The 17,292-nt window shown below is 41.6% G+C and overlaps 1 protein-coding gene and 1 long non-coding RNA gene across 3 annotated transcripts; both read left to right on the plus strand.

Moving 5' to 3' along the window:
• The first annotated feature begins 4,554 nt into the window (after positions 1–4,554).
• MC5R (melanocortin 5 receptor) lies at positions 4,555–9,049 on the plus strand. 2 transcript variants are annotated; one of them, XM_009938936.2, is made up of 2 exons: positions 4,555–4,804; positions 5,631–9,049. In XM_009938936.2, the coding sequence occupies exon 2, from the start codon at positions 5,713–5,715 to the stop codon at positions 6,688–6,690; it is 978 nt and encodes a 325-aa protein (XP_009937238.1). In that variant the 5' UTR covers positions 4,555–4,804; positions 5,631–5,712; the 3' UTR covers positions 6,691–9,049. The 2 variants fall into 2 exon arrangements, with proteins under 2 accessions (XP_009937238.1, XP_075272641.1); XM_075416526.1 differs by having other exon boundaries at positions 4,555–4,796.
• A 384-nt stretch (positions 9,050–9,433) lies between these two features.
• On the plus strand, positions 9,434–13,572 carry LOC142360783 (uncharacterized). The gene is made up of 3 exons (XR_012763354.1): positions 9,434–9,514; positions 12,666–12,744; positions 13,492–13,572. It is a non-coding gene; the product is annotated as an uncharacterized LOC142360783 (long non-coding RNA).
• Positions 13,573–17,292: the final 3,720 nt, after the last annotated feature.

The following is a 17,292-nucleotide window of genomic DNA, read 5'->3' on the forward strand; positions in this document are numbered from 1 at the left end:
GAAAGTTTCTACAGTCTTTCACTGGTCATCTGTGTTTTTTTGAGTGTGTAGCTGGCACTTCTGTGTGATTCACCAGGTCTGTACTGCTGACTCGTGCTCTAACAATATGTTAGGGGATGATTCATTACTGGAATTGGCTCCCATTAGAAGGCGCATTAAAAAATGATGGATACTAAGCCCCTTATTACCCTTTTATGGTTTAGGGGGCTAGTTATGACATTGTCCGGTTTAGGTTATTAGGATATGCCTTTCTAAAATGCCTTTTATACTGTATTGCATGTTTCATGGCTTTCTACTCTGATGCGAGAAGCACCACTGATAGGTATTAGCTGAGAGTGGCCAGAGATTCTCTCAAACTGTTTTGAAGGACTCAGGTGAAAGAGGTGATGGTTAGAAGTGCTAGCGCAGTCATACTAAGTATGGCTGATCCCACCCTCTGACAGGGCACTGTTTACGTGGTATTTTGATGTCTTTTTTTCAGTCTTGCTTTTCTGTGATTCTTCCTGAAAAAAAGCATTCAAGTGTTGTTTTGAAGATTAGGGCCATAATGTAAAAGAATGTATTCACTATACCACTGCTTACCTCAAATACCTAACTTTTAGAATTTCAGCTGTCCCTTGTACAGAGGAGGGGGCTGAACTGTCACCACTTCATCCAGCTCTTTTATTTAAAGACAGGAAGGACTGATGCTTTTTATTTTCGGTCTGGATTAATTGTCTTTATTAAAGGCTAACTGGATGGTAATGCTGAGGAGGTGACAGAGGGGATCTTGATGGGGCTCAGCCAAAGCTACTCAGGGTAGCAGAGGTCAAGAGAAATGGTTTTCTCAGTGTGAGAAGTTAGAGAACATTTGTTACATATTTCCAAATGCAGAGAAGGCCACGGTCTTCACTTTTGCCCTGGATCCATGGGTTATCTCTTAGAGCAGAATGCAGTCTGAGAGGATACCCCGGGGTTCTGAAATACTATGTTATTGACAGCATAGGCAAGGGATAGACAGAAGAGACATTTTGAAATAGGCCAAGAGCACCAATCCAAAGCTACATTGTGAAGGACAAATCTATTTTTGTTGAGCTGATAAAAATAGCTACAGAAGAACACTGGAATTAAGTTGCTTTGATGTATGAGCACTAGACAAGTTGTATAGGTCTATGTGTTAACTTCAGTAAACCTCTGCTCTGAACCTGTTACGATTCACATGGATTAATACCAGCACACAGCTGAGTGTAAGAAGCTTTTCTTACAGGAACTTCTTCAGAGGCATGTTGTACTGTTGGCCTCATTCATACATTCATTGATAAAATCAGTATCTTGTTGTCATGAAGTCGGCATGCAATTCCCTGCTGGTTTTGACATGGTGTAACTTGGCCCATGGGTCAGGGTACTCATGGCCTCTCCTGTCCCAATGGACGTGCTGGGCCAAGGAGAGCTTTGGTGTGGTTGGTGGTGGTGCTGCTGGCAGGCAGGGGCTGGGTGTTTCTGTCAGTGATGCTGTCACGGCTCCTGCTCTGGCTGTTGATGAAGCCTGTGAGGCAGATATGTGGCAGGAGCAGCTTTCTGATCTCTCTCATGGCTTCACAATGGAAAGAAATGGCGTGGGACCTGAACAGACCCTGATGTCTCTTTGTTGGCATTGTGTTTTACTTCTTTATTATATTCACTGATGTCCTTCTGGGGCACTTTTGATATTTTTGCCTGGAACCCCAAGCAAACTCTTGGTGAGTGCAGTGAAATAGGGACTTTAAGCAGCTAGCATTTTTCTTATGCCAGGTAAGATGTTACATGAAGTACAGAACAAAACACCTTTTCCTGAAGATACATTTTATTATGCCTTTTGGGATGACCATGGACCTCAGGAGCACTCCCAAGGGCTCCAGACCCAGGGTCCTTGGTGTATGACCCAGGTGTGCTTGTTTCTAGGCTGCAGGGAGACTTTTGCACCCACATCCCAAGCCCCCAGTCCAACCTCCCTTCCTCTTTCCATTTGTGCAAAGAAAACTCTGGTTTGAGGACAGCACAGAGGCTTCACTGTGTTCCTCAGGGTGCCGGCTCTGTGTGCACGCAAGGAGTCAGGTCCTGTGCTATGTCGGCATAGCCCAATAGCTAAATACCAACACCAGCTTTGTGATGCATGGTACTGTTCACTCACACCAGCAATCCAGACGTGATTCTTGTGGCCCTGGAAAACACCAAGCGCCACCCTGTCTGTGGAGGCAGAGAATTTATTTAACTGAACAAGCAAGGGAGCTGAACGCCAAGATCATGAACATCTGAAGGACCAGTCTATTCAGTCAAGAGTCCTCCAGGTGGGAGGTGAAGCCACTCTTGGGTTCTTCCTGAGAGAATCCAAAGATCTGCTCCTATGCCTCTTTACTTACAATGCTTATAACTCACCTGGGTGCCCTTCAGCTACTGGCTTCTCTCACTGCAATGCTTACAGTTGCTTGCTGCAGCAATATAACGATAAAACTCTCTCTTTTCTGAAAAAAAAAAGGGTTTTTTTAATTTCATCCTCTAACATAAACAAACTACATCTGTATCACTACCCCAGTTTCCAGGCAGGTAAGGTTTTCTGCAAGGTTTGTAAATAAGGGAGTTTCTTTGTCTAGCATAGACACTTGTACCAGGGTTTACACCTGCCATGTGGAAGAAGAATGCAAAGGCTGATTCATAATTTATACGTGAGAGACCAGGTGTTGCTCTAAAGAATGACAGCTGAACCATCCAGTCTGATGTGTGGTTTATCTCTTGTAATCAGTTGGGCTACTGAGTCCTACCAGGTACAGTGGGAACTTTTGCAAAGGCAGGTAAGCTGGGCTGCAAAGAACTCTATTAAACTGAACATACAGAGGAATATGTAAATGGGAAGACCGTCAGAATTTAAAGACAGAGTATAACAGACAAAAAAATGGGATACTGGAAGAGAAATACTTGGAAGTGGAAAGAGCACAGCGACTGCACAGTTCTTGGTAGATACAGGAACAGTGAAAAAAGTAAAATTTTACTTTTAGGTATATGGTTTCCAGGGTCTACAGTGGGAAAATCAGAAACTCTTCAAAAAATAACCAAAGATAACTAAGAAAAGTTACCTAAAGAGGTAACTACAAAGGTACTAGAGGTATGTAGGAGAACTATAACTTGCAGTAGATTAAAGAACAGAAAGCGAACTGCAGATGGGCATCCTCTATTTTTTTGTTTTGGGTTTAGCAAAGATCTAGGAGCTCAGATGTGTCACACAGGTGGGTTAGATATGACAGGGAGTATTGCTGTTCACTAGCTGGCGTTATCTGCTCAGATCTAACAGCTTCACTCGAGCATAGTTTGCTGCCTCTGTTGTGTGATAATCTAAATTCTCTTGCCCGTCGTGGGGAAAAGGGGCATGCAAAGTTCGTCTGCAGACTATAACTGTGTAATGTTACAGGAGCCATTTTACTCAAATGAATAAAAATGCTTTTCACTGTCTCCTTTGGCACAGGGACTAAGTGTCTTCAAGCATCCCTGGAGTGAAGCTAGCAGTAACTCTATCTGAACACAGAAAACACAAAAAAGGCAATGCATACAGCAATAAAGTTTGCGTTTGTTGGTGGCGATTCTTTAAGAAAAATGCTATAGGCTAAAAATAAGTGTTCAAATCTGTTATATACTGCAAAAAACCCCCCAACTCCTTAATTTGTGGAGAAGTGGTGATTTGGAGAAGTAGAGACTTTTTTGTCTCACGGTAACTTCAAATCCTGCATGGTTTTTGACTGGCTGATTAGTGGATAACACAAAGTGTATTTGGTAGTGTCAGGAAGGTGTTTGTTTTGCATTCCTCAGTCTGCACACAGAAGCAGAGCCCATCTGCTAAGGAAAAGACTCTGACGGATTTTTCCACCCTTTGGGTAGGGCCTAGGATGAGCACAGACTGACTGACTGCTAGACCCACAGAGGGACTTCAGCCATTGCAATACTCAGCACTCGGTTTCCCAGCTCTTAGACCCTGTGAAACCTGGGGAAGTCACATCCATCTTGGAAAGTCCTGGCTCCTGGCACGATGCGTTCTATATTTCTTCCACATCTGCATCAAAATCTCTATTCTAGCAAGGGGGCTGGAACACAACCATGTATTTGTTCTATTTTTTCACACAAATTACTTGAGTTACATCTTCTGTTAGTGGTGTGATGGGCTTGACTGTACATTCTCTGAGTTTTATAACAGTGTGGTTCCTATTCTTGCAAAATTATAACTGTGAATGTAAGATGGATTCTTAGAACAGTAGCTTCAGTTTCTGCTCTCACCTCTTTTGGAGTACTGTTGCAGTATGAACTTATTGTCAGTGAGTACAAGCAACAGCAAAGAAAACAAAAAGGAAATGTTTTTGGAAAGGAGCATGCCTAGTGCATTTGCCCCTTTAATATTTTAAAAAGCTCACAATGAATTTTAGATCAGAATCACTGTTCATTTAGAAAGACAAGAGAAGACCACTAGATGGTGGTAAAAACCCAAGCCTTTGCTAACAACATCTGTGAAAAGAGAAGTTCAGAGGGGCAAAGAAGGGGAGGAGGAGCCACAGTTTGAGTACTGAAATCATTATTGCTTGGAGTCTATAAAAAGGCAGTTGCACAGTAAGTAATTTATACGTGGTCAGCCTTGACTCTATGGATTTACGCATTTCTTTTGCTCTATTTTTGTCATCCATTCCCACCAAGGAGTCCCCAGCCCCAGATGTTGGGTGAGGAGGGGGGCTGAAACTTCTGTTCTCTGGAGGAAAGGTAGCAGGCGATGAAGAGGAAGAGCAGTTGAAGAAGCAACTCTGGTAAATAGGTACAGTTAATTCTTGATTAAAAACAAAGGTTACTTTTAAAAAATGAAAATTATTTAGATTGATAAGCTCTGAATTTTTTCTGCAGCAAGTCACTGACAATCAGCTTTGTTCCCCTTATTAAGAATCTGATGGCTTACAGCTTAGCCTCAATATTCTCATTACTGAAAGAGCACTGAATAAAAAACCCAATGTCTAGAATAGAAAATGTATTTTTATGACAGAATTCCACCCATACTGATTCTGTAACCTTAGACTATTCTGAAATGTATGGATTTGCCTTGGTTAGGGGTTTAATACTGTTCTCTTAAGTGAGCATGTTAGCATTGCACAGTTAAGCTGTTTGTAATAGAGTTCATGCAAATTTAAGTACAAAGGTCAGGAAAGCATTAAAATCTTTTACTGAAAATGTCCAATTCTTAACTGTGGCAATAATTCAAACTTCTATATATTGTATTAAAATGAGCAGGTTCTGCTGAACCTAATACTGTATTCTCCTGCATTTCTGGGCTCTGAGAATTGAGACTCTGAAAACTGTTTGTTGTTTGTTGTTCAGCAGAATTTCCAGGACATTGTGCTCACTCTGGGGGACCTAATAGAATAAACAAACTATGAATGAAGAGCACATGAATCTCTTCATTAGTCTGTGGTTTTAATTGCCCAGTAAGGATAGGTAGAAAAATTTGGAGCCAATCTGAGGTTAATTTAGAATCAGTAGAGGAATACGGTGTGGAAGAGGCAGGTATTCAAGCCGAATTAAATAGAAATAAGTGATATTTATCTTCTCAACTTCTGCCTGTTCTTGTCATGCTATATTTTTTTTGGCAGGGTCTTTTGCCTTTTGGAAAATGCATTTACCGCACTCCTTGGCAAGTCCCTCAGAAAGAACAGAACGTGTTTCCTTGCAGAGATGAACACATCCTCTCAACTGTATGTTTCTGAACTAAACCTGAGTGCCTTTGGCAGCAACTTTACTGTGCCTACTGTCAAGAGCCAGTCGTCACCATGTGAGCAAGTGGTCATTGCGGCTGAGGTGTTCCTAACTCTGGGCATTGTAAGCCTCCTTGAAAATATCTTAGTTATATGTGCAATAGTTAAGAACAAGAACTTGCATTCACCCATGTATTTTTTTGTTTGCAGTTTAGCAGTGGCTGACATGCTGGTTAGTGTGTCTAATGCCTGGGAGACTATAACGATATACTTAATAAACAATAGACACATAATTATGGAAGATGCCTTTGTCCGTCATATAGACAATGTCTTTGATTCAATGATCTGCATATCTGTGGTGGCTTCCATGTGCAGTCTGCTGGCTATAGCAGTAGACAGGTATATCACTATCTTCTATGCCCTGCGTTATCACAACATCATGACAGTGAAAAGATCAGGGCTCATTATTGCGTGCATCTGGACGTTTTGCACAGGTTGTGGCATTATCTTCATTCTTTATTATGAATCGACTTACGTGATCATTTGTCTCATCACTATGTTTTTTACCATGTTGTTGCTCATGGTCTCACTGTACATCCACATGTTCCTCCTGGCTCGCACTCACGTGAAGAAAATAGCTGCTTTGCCTGGGTACAACTCTGTCCGTCAAAGAACCAGCATGAAAGGAGCCATCACTCTGACTATGCTTCTCGGCATCTTCATTGTCTGCTGGGCTCCATTCTTCCTTCATCTCATCCTGATGATCTCCTGCCCTCAAAACCTCTACTGTGTTTGCTTTATGTCTCACTTTAACATGTACCTCATTCTCATTATGTGCAATTCGGTGATTGATCCCTTGATCTACGCCTTTCGCAGCCAGGAAATGAGGAAGACCTTCAAAGAGATAATTTGTTGCTATAGCCTGAGAATGGTCTGTGGGTTATCAAACAAGTATTGAGAAAACAAAGCCAAACCAGGGAAGAGAATCGAAATGTAAAATCTTGCCACACTTTGTAATTCTGCTGAAATGCCTGTGGAATATCTTTCTCCATTCAGCTGTTATGATTTCTGTGGCAATCAGAAACCATTTTTTAATATATGATTTTACCTTTCTTTCCCTCCACACACCTCTCTCACACTGGTGGTAGGAGCTACTCAGTGCATCTATATTATGGGGGGAACGAATATTTTGAATCTCACCCTGCTGAACACAGGATTTTATAAAAGGACTATAAAGGGAAAGCCTTATTTTTCTCTTTGCAAAATGCAGCAAGTGTGACCTGCCATGCAAATGAGCCCACCAGCCTCTCAGTGTGTGTTTCTCTTGATATTCTTTGTCTCTCTAGATACATCATGGCTTACTCCAATGCCCAGAATTAAGAGGTTTTTTGCTCTTTCCTTTTGAAGACATAAAATCAGAGAAGTAGCTCCAATTATCAGGGTTCACATACCTCGCTCAGCAGTTGTGACCAATATATATGCACATATCAGCACTCTACAATTGCAGTCATGACTGTTACTGCCGTAAAATACATATTATATAAGAGGACAGTGTTACCACGAGATTTTAATGTCTGACTATATGTGTTCTTATCGCAGTGGGGTAGGATGTACCGTAGGTGGATTTTAAGGCTGAATATGAAGACTGAGCTGATTCTAGTTTGTCCGTTTTCTTTATTTGCCAGGGCTAGAGAATTAAAGGGTTCATGGCCTCTAGAGTCATATGTTTTGTGGAGGTGGAAGGACTGAGTGAGTGGGTTCCTTTATACGTACATTAGAAAATTGTTTCAGCTAGGGGTAGCTTTTTTTACTAGAGGAAGCTGTACTGTAGATCGCATCTTTCAAGCTGGGAGAAACAAACTGAATAATCAGAAGGCGTAGTAGAGAATGGCAAACCAGGGATTTCAAAAATTCAGGCACATATAGAGACACGACAGAGTCTCCTGACTTTTGCTCCTAAAACAAACAGTTTTTGTCTTTTTTGAGAGGATTCTAAGGTGAAACCCTCATGCCATTTGTGTGAATAATCTGCATCCAGTCATGCTCTCATAAACATGCTGTTCTGCAACAGCTGTGTAATGTGCAAAATATTGGATTTATCACAGATGAAGGAAGTGCAACTGTGGCATTGATTTCTTGATGCCAATGGATGGTACGTATGTTGCACTGTGATATAAATGATGAAAATATTTCAAGCAGTGGTATCCTACTGACTAAGTGTCAGAAAATAGCTTGGAAGAATGAATTATTTCTTCCAAAAGCTGGAAAAATAACCCTTGTTACAGTTAGTTTAGAGGTGCTCTAAAACTGTTGTTGTGTATAGAAGGACTATGATTGATTCAATGGGCCTTAGGTTACACCTTCAAGGTGGAAGTCCTGATTGGATGTTAGGAAAAATATTTTACCATGGTGGTGGTCAAATGTGGGGGCAGGTACCACAGTGGTTGTTCAGTCTCCATCCTTGGAGATATTCAGAACATGACTGGGGACAGCCCTGACCAATTGGCTCTAAACTGAAAGCTGACTCTAACTTTGACATTGGCCCTGCTTTGAATGACCTCCACAGGTCCCTTTCAACTCAAGTTATCCTGTGACTTTGTGGAACAGTTTGCATATTATGACAAAATTATAGTTTTTTTCCCTGCTAATTTAATCTTTTGTGTAAGAATTGTAACAGATTCTCCTCCACACGTTTAGAAAGATAGCATACTTTGTGTCTTCATTTGCTTTGGAGGTCTCTGGCAGGATAAGTAGGGTGCATCTTTAGCACCTTATATCTTTTTTCTGCTGCAGCTTAAAATATATACTGCGTCTAGCTCACACATGTATCTCCCTCTGATATGAGTGGGAATGTTGTTCTCGGTGGAGACACCTTATTATGTTGATTGTAAATATAGTAATTTTATCGGTGCACTAGGTGCTGGAATCTTCCTTCAGCTATATCTGAAATGGACTTTCAGAGATGTGTTTGTGGTCAGTAGTGAGAATCTTGCCTTGTTTCACTTCAGCTCTGAGCCCTATCCATAAATGGCATGTAAGAGTGGGCTCTTGCTACTACGAATGTAAACAACAAAAAGGAGACAGTTCAATTGCATAGTGACAGGCACCAGCTGAGGTTGTAAATAAATCGTTAAATCTTCACGGAGTATTGCAAATAAGACAGTCTTGTACATAATTGTAAATCGACAAAGAGGAAGCCAAAACTGTAATAGCTTTGGGTATTTTCTTGAATTGTACATTACTTTTTTTTGTTGAAAGTTTATCTGATGTATAAAGACATATGAAGAGGCTATTAAACTGGATTGCTGGAAAACCCACTATTACTGCTTATTCATTGTAACGTGTCCGCTAACCTTATAGATGATTCACAGAGGGAATATTGCATCACAGGTTTTCACTTCTCAATTTAAACAGATGCCTGATTAAAAAACACATTATGAAAGAGTTACAGACTCCCACAATGTATTTACATTCATACCTATGTTTCTCTAGGTGTCAGCATCACATCCTCATTATAAGCTTTACAGGTGGGAGCAAAGGCAGCTTAAGGGGGAAACGAAAATATTTTCAGCAACAGGCTAGAATAGTTCCTTCAAAAAAAAGGCTGTTTACACTACAAGAATGCATATAAAATACATGTGTCTCTGAGGTCATGACATGTTTTAATCTATTTCTTTCTTCTGCTTAGCCACAGAAAGAGAGCGACATTTAGCATGTTTTCACTTCTACCAGAGCTTGGAAAACACTAAGTATTCTGATAGATTGGGACAAGCAACCGTTGTGTAAGTATGAAATTTTCTGTCAAAGGACAGCCAAGAAAAAATTAGCTACTAGGGCTCATTGCACCATGTCCCCACAGCTAATGGTACTACTCTTGCTTACACTGCTGGTCGTTTATGGTTTGTATTGGTCATTGGAAAGAAGCTCAAATCATGCTATTTCTGTGCCAGAGCTCCAAAACCAACTTCTATTACCCACTGCTGCTTTGTTGGCTGAACACTTCACTGCTTCTAACTCGTGTGTCACTATTTTGAAGTTTTTATTAAGAAATTATTCTGAACTCACTCCTGCTGCAGATGGGGTCAACGTCTATAACAGGGTGGTGAAATTATACCTGCATTTTAAGTAGGTTAGTAGGAGCAGGGACAATATTAAAAAAACCCCAACCAACATTTCTAGCTGCACCAGAACTTCATCTAGTAAAGCAGAAGACCGGATGATTCAGTCTATAATAATGCAAAGGGTGGTTGATGGTAGGAGTGTTGTTCTGCCTCCAGATCACACCAAAGTACTTCCTATGTTGCTTGTTCTAGTAGATTGAAGTAGACAGCTGGCTTTTGCAAATGATGGCATTGCCTGGATAATCCCATACTCAGCATGCTCTGATACTAGCATTAGGAAAATCTGGATCTTTTTGCCCAGCCAAGGCCACTGTAAGGTACCTGGAGATACTAGATTTCCAAGAGCCTTAGCATCTCTTGTAACACAAAACAGTCATAACTGAATGGAACAAAGAGGCTTTTTATGATCCTGGGCCAGCCCTGCTTCCCAAAACGGGAACAAATCTGTCACAAAGGGCTCTAACTACTGAGTACTGCTCCCTCTGGGTCTGGGCTGGGAGGGGTGAATTACTTTAAGCTCTACAGCCTGCAGGTCTGCAACCTCCCTGCAACCAGTGTCCAACTGCCTTTTGAGAGTGGGTTGCACATTCCCACTGCTTAGGCTTTTCCTCTTAGAAAATCTTCTCTGAATGGCTCTCTGGAGACTTCAGTTGCATTTTTCAGGAATCCTGCACAAAACATGTGCAGAAACCACAGGAATTTCCTGCACACACAAACTTTAAGAGGGCAGAAAACATTCATACATCTGTGGGAAAGCAGCCAACTCGTTCACACAGTCTGCTCTCTGAAATCTCAAAGGACTCTGTTTTGTCTCCAAGCCTTGTTGGGGATTCTCCTTCCTCTCTTGCAGTAAATCCTTCTTCCGTTGCTGGTTAGCTTCTGGCACAGAAGACCAGCTCACGGTGACCACTGCTGTGTTCAGGGATTGCAGTGGACTGTCCCAGTCTTCAGCTGTGTTGGTTTGCATGCGCAGTGCCCTTCCTGTTAGGTAGGGTGGGTGAATAAGGTACAGGAACATGGATGTGGAAAAGGGGATCCCCACATCAGAGATGGAGGGCCATGCAGGCTGCAATGGAGCTGCCTGTGTAAGTCTCTGTGCTAGGTTATCTCCACGTGAGATGCTCTCCCTCCTTTTCTAATCTTATCATGTATTACAACCTGAGCTGTGTGCACCTTGGATCCAGCTTGTCCTTCATACAGGACAGAACAGTAGAATCTGAGGTATGTATGTGTGTGTCTATACTTACATATGTGCCTACATGTGTATGAGTTCTTACTTCCAAATACAGAGTACAATCACTAATAGCATCAACAAATGAAATGTATGTGAGGATGCATAGTTTCATTTTCCCTAATGCTTCTGCTCTTTGTCATCCAGTTATTTGTTACACTACTTTCCAGTCTGCAGCTTTTCTCACATATTTCCTCCACCTGTGAACAAACTAGCAATAGTCTAAATCCGAAGTAGAAGAAAAAAGCCTCAAGCGCTTTTTGCATCTCGAGCTTTTGAAAAAGAGTGGATCAATGTGATAGAACAAAGACTTCCCCTAGCACCTGTTACACTGCCTAGTAAAATTTCAATTCTTATGGTGCTTAAGCACTATTCCTAGAACAGTTTCTTCTTGAGCAGCTCACCTAAAAAACCCCAAGAACGTGTGACTGGCTGCACTGAGAACTGACATTGAAGGGTCTCCATCATAACAATGAGCAGCTGTTTAGGGGAATTATATGAAGTCGGGACATGTGCATGGTAATCCTCTGAAATATCCATACAGCTTCCAACAAGCTATGGTTTAGGGACTTCTTGGGCAGGAGGTTATATTTACAGCTTTGTGACTGATAGCTCTCAATGAATGTTTCTTACAAGAATTTATCTAAACACTTCTTGAATGTCTTTATACTTATCTGCAACATCTTGTGACAGCAAGTTTCACAATTTTGGTATGCTGTGTGGAAAAATTTTTTTTTCCTTTTATGAAACATCTACTTGGAAGTTTTCTTCAACACCCCTGAGTCCTTATGTTGTACAGAAGAGAAACAACTGGTCCCCATTCACTTTCCCTGTGCCATTCATTATTCTGCTCCCTATATTCCCCTATAACGTTTCTCTTTTCCAGACAAGGATCCTAGCCTATTTAATCTCTGCTGGTGTTTTCATACCTTGTTGCCCTTATCTTGTTTGCCTAGATCCACTATACTGTTTCTGACTCATGGGGAACCATATAAGCACAGGATAATCCAGATATAGGTGAAAACTTGATTTCCGCAGTACCAGACGAAGCTGCATGTTTTGTTCTCGATTCTTTTCTTAGCAGTGTGTAACAATATACTTTCATTTAATACAACATGCTCCCTAATTTGAAAAACTTCAAGATTTCTAAAAGAATTCCCTCTCTGCAAATGCTCATAGGAAAACATACTGTCTGTTCTCTAAATAGGCTTACATTTTCAGTGATGGGGGCTTTGGTTGTAGATCAGCATGTTAAACATATGACAAAAATATGGTGCTTAGGAGTGCTTCTGTGTTTCTGGGTCCAAGTACATGCCTTGGCTATGTCCCAGTTCTGTAGCAGAACTCACTTGATGGATACAGCTTCCACCTCCCCACATCTTATGGGAAGGAAGCCTGGCTGCAGAGGCTGCAGGAGCCTTGCAGTGTGACCCAGCCATGTTCTGGGTGGCTGAGGATCAGGGACCCTAAGTTCAGACACAAATTGCTGGAAACCCTCCACTACTTTGAGTATGGTGGTAAGAATGTCATTTGCGCAGCTACCTCCAGGTGGTGATTCATCACTCCTCTCTTTTCAATTAGGCTGGTTTTACTCTTGGTTAAAGGAAGACGAGAATTGGAACTACAAGCTTTATATGCTGGCTCCACATGATTTTCAAAGGTAGCAAGTGAACTTTTTTTGATGCCCTGTTGCATAAATGCCCTAATTAACCGCAACAAAACAAAGCAAAAATCCACAAAGAAAATGGAATTAATTTTTCTCTCTAGTTTGCCACTTTTTAACAGGACACAGTTACTTTTGGCAAGAAATAAGTGCTGTTGCCCATAAGTTAGCTTTTTCATTGGCTTTTGTATCTTGCACAGAAACTTCATGCCAACTTCACTTACCCTGAAAAAATGACCCTAGGAATACCTATCATTTTTGTATTATGCCTTTTGTTTGTCACAGCTTTGCTCTGAACTGCTTTCTGGAAAGCTTTGCATGGGTTTTGGGTCAGGACCTAAATCCCCGAATTTCTATATCCCAGCAGTTCATAGTGCTGGGATAGCCTTATATAGAACTTACTATTATTTCTACTTCACAGGTTGCTTGTGCTTTTTAAAGTCAGGGGAATCTGTCCAGGATACTATTTCTTTCAAAAGGTAGCAGGAAATACTCTTTAAGTTTGTTTTAAATCCATAGCAGCATAATTACTGGCAGTGCCAATATTGACCTCAGCATAGAGATATGTCACTGATACTAAGAGTAGCTCTTTCCTGAAAGTTTTGCCCAGAGGACAGAAAGTGCCGTGGCTATAACAAGGAGGGGACATTCTTGCTCTCTGCCTATACAGTGGTGGATGAGTGATGGACTTCAGGAAGCAAGCATTTTAAATCTGTGCTAAATTCACACTTCACTCTTACACAGAATGAAGATGAATTGCCTTTTCCTCCTGTGATGACTGGGCTGTATTAGAGAACGTCCTGGTAGACAAACTTGTGGCTAACTCTGTTTTAGAGAAAGAGAGACATTAAGTGCTGGAAATTTGAGTGAAAGCCTGCGTGCAAGACCCTCACCAGGTGTGACTGAATCCCATTTCACTGAAATGTCTTGTAAGTCATCTCCTCCCCACAAAGATATATAGTAGGAATTCAGGATGGGCTATTTCTCTAGCTCCTTCCTCCTTAGAACAGAAAATAACAATATTTTAAACTTTAGTGGAAAATCAATGTGTCGGCAAATACGTTTATTCTCATGTTCTTCAGACTGAGAACCTGCCAGCTACCTACTGCGGACTCCCAGGATCCAGTGCTCTGACTGGGGGTCTCTGAAAAGCCAGCTCATAAGGAACCTGCTTAACTCACTTGGAAAAGGTAGGTTCAACCTTCGACTTGTCCTGGGCTGAAGTACCCTGCTTGGTAATCACAATTTTTAAAGCAGGTGCTTAAAAAGCCCTTCTTTCAAAAGGCAGAGGAAAGAGATGAATCACTTGAATTTCAAGCGCAGTTCCAGTGGCGGTTCATGTCCCTTCATAAAGTGCATAGAAAATGAAGAGGTAGGAGGTAAGTCCTTGAATGAAGTCCAGGTCTTTAATCTCACAGTGAAGCTGCTAAATATTCAGCTTTTCACTATGACAAGGGACATTGGCGTGGCCACCTCTGAGTCTGGAAAATGGTATTTGGTGTGTAGGCTGCTGTTTTAGTTACTCCCTGGGAAAGTCTGACAGTCCCTCTGGTGAAACAAGTGGAGAAACATCTTTTCAGTTATTTTTGACTGGACTTATTTTTACGATAGGATCTGTGGTCTGCAGTCCTCTGTGCCTCTGCCATCCAAAGCGGAGATGCTCAGCTTCCAGAAAGCTGGAAGGTGCAAGGGCTTTAGGTACAACAAATGACAGGTGGATATAGGCTCCCAGCTCCTCATTCAGCTCCTTGGTTTTGTTGGCCAAATGCCTGGCGCTCCAGTCCTGTGCGATTAATAGCTGAACTTAGCCACGGCATTTTAAGCAATACACTGGAACAGTATTTAGAGTGGGGGATATTGAAAATGTGTCCAGCTTAATTAGAAGAGAATGGAGAAGAGGAAAGCCACCCTAGAGCTACCTCATGGGAGACAGCCCTGGCATACAGACAAGCGGGGGATCAGAGACTTATTGCACAATGTAATGAGCAAATAGATGACAAGTACAACATTAGCTCTGGTGGACCTTTAGAGGGGAAGGCAGGTGATACAAGGAACACCGTGTGTATTTCAAATGACCTTTCGTTGAAAATGTCAGTTAGAAGATTGTACTGAATTTATAAAGAGGGTAATAAATAACTGGACTGAATAATGAAAGGTTTAATGCTCAGTGAAGAACCAGAGCAAAGATCCAGGGAAGCTGGACACCTGGAATTACACATACATTGAAGCTTTGCTGAACTAATAATGGCCAGTGAATAGCCAGTGTTGTTAGTGCTGTGAAAAAAAACCAAAAACATTTAATGACTAGAATATGGCTAATAATAACGAAGTAAATCTGTGGTGAACTAACAGAGTGGATAGAGGAGAGGTGCTGCGGAGACTGCTCCTGGACCTTGTCCTAGGTCACCACAGCCTGCAGCAGGTCCCCCCTACCCCCACCTCAGCCTTGGGAGAGGGCTGTCCATGGGCCCCGGACAGTTGTGCACTTTGGAAGAGATATAAGAAGCCTTCTGCATAGAGAAGTGGGAGGTATTTAACCACCGCCAAATTGATTTTTTTGTGTTTTTGTTCTGCAGTTTACCTTTCTATGATATTTTTGATCTTTCAGCTTGACTGGGTAAAATAACTTCTGAACAGAGCTAATTAGGCAGATATTTAGAATTCAGTAGCATTTCCCTTCTGAGAGTCTCTGAGTATTTTGCAAACACTAACAAATGAAGTCTCAAACCATTGCTGCAAGATTTCTTGCAGAAGCATAGCATCACCCTGAGGGTGAAGGCAGGGAGCAAAAGATGACTTATTTTTGAAAGTAGAACTCCAAATTACGGATTTTGTTCCTTTGCAGTTAAGAAGCACTTCTCTGAAGTCACCACACAATCTGAAGAACTGGGCTTCCAGGCACCAGAAAAACATCCATGGTGTAACATGGGGTGGTAGGATAGTTCCAAGCTTAGTGTCCTCCTGTACCAGACCTGAGAAAAATGGTTGTGCCCCGTGCTGTGGTACCAGCCATGACTTTGGAGTCCCCACTGGGCTTCGAGGGCAGGCAGGGCATTTCCTCCTCTCAAAAAGCAGGTTTCCAGCCCTGAATCTTCTTCCTCACCCCTGAAGCTCAGACACAAGGAGAGCACAGGAGGAAGTATTCAGAAGTTAGTGCAGTGTGTGCTGATGAAATTGCTCCCTCAGGTGATAAAGACTATTAGATGTATTCCTTTTTTTTTTTTTTTTTTCTAGTTTCTGGGCTGTGGCCAGTGGCCTGTGGGTGGCATGTTTGTAACAGGTCCAGAACCTCTGTAGTGTGGGGCTCAGTAGTTCCAGAGGGAAGCATGCTCAGACTGTAGTTCAAGGGCTTAGAAACAACGATTGTAGTCTAAAAATGTAAATTGTTATGCAAATGCCTTGGCAAAACCACAAACAAGGCAAACCCAGAAACTTGTGTCAACTTCTCCCTGTTGTTTTCTGAGAAAGTTCTCCATAAAAAAAGGAAGTTAGAATATGAAACGCAATTTCTTGCTCTTGAAATGCGCAAATACACAGAAATTAGATGGAGATTTGTTAATGACATCCACAGTTTTAAGGTAATATTTTTCTGCATCTTGAGGTATTTGTAAAACCAATGGAAGCAATTGTTATTCTACAGAAATTATTTTTTGTGTTTAGGGTAGGAATCCCTTAAAAGTATTTTCTACTTCTCTGCTAAGGCATATTTGACTCCCAGTTTGTTGGAGGCATTAGGTCTATTGCTGGTTAGCTGTTAGTAACCCTCTCCCGCTGGTTTGTATTGCTTGTGCTGCAGGTCAAGCATTTTTTTTTCTGGCAGTTATAATGGTTTTCTTTCCAGTTTTACTCTTTCACCAATCTGCTGCTCTAGTCTAGTAGTCTTAGGGGTCCATGAACAACTTCTTCCTTCAGCAACCATGGACTTCCATAGCAGCCAGTGGTAAGCACTGCTCGTGCCTCCTGCAGCAACACATTCCTCTGTACCGCAGAAACAGAGTAAATTTAAAATGAGTTCATCCTGTGGGAAAAAGATAATCAGTGATGGATGAAAACAAGTAAAGCTTTTTAAAATACCTTAGTTTTTCTAAGGCTGCTGTCTTTGATTACTCACCCTATATGTAGCCATCTGGTCTAAAATCCCCTTAGTCTATCTGCAATCAGATGGTTTGAGGGCATCGTTTTCAGTTTGCAGTTTTTCCTTTGAAAAGATCTGTAGCTGACTGGCACCTGCTGTTCATTAACTTTATGGCAGCATTCTTGATTTAGTCTCCAATTCAAGCAAATACATAAGAACAGCCTGCTCTTTACAAGCGCAAACTGTCTTTCTGAAACCTGCAGGACTGTTTACATACTTGATGACCCTGGGGTAAGAGGACAGTGCTAGACATCCCACGATCAGACCCAATATCCCTGCATAACAAAGGAAAGTATAGCACAAGGACTGACTTGGCGCTCTCAGATAATCTAGCCCCCTAAATACGGTGTTTGGGCAAAGTGTACCAGCCAGCTGCTGACAGCAATGTCAGTGCCTGTAATGCTTCCTAC

This window comes from Opisthocomus hoazin, chromosome 3 (genome assembly GCF_030867145.1).
Source record: "Opisthocomus hoazin isolate bOpiHoa1 chromosome 3, bOpiHoa1.hap1, whole genome shotgun sequence".
Classification (NCBI taxonomy): domain Eukaryota; kingdom Metazoa; phylum Chordata; class Aves; order Opisthocomiformes; family Opisthocomidae; genus Opisthocomus; species Opisthocomus hoazin.

What these genes read in the sequence shown, in the direction of transcription:
- MC5R (XM_009938936.2), top strand. Translation starts at nt 5,713, where the DNA reads ATGAACACATCCTCTCAACTGTATGTTTCTGAACTAAACCTGAGTGCC.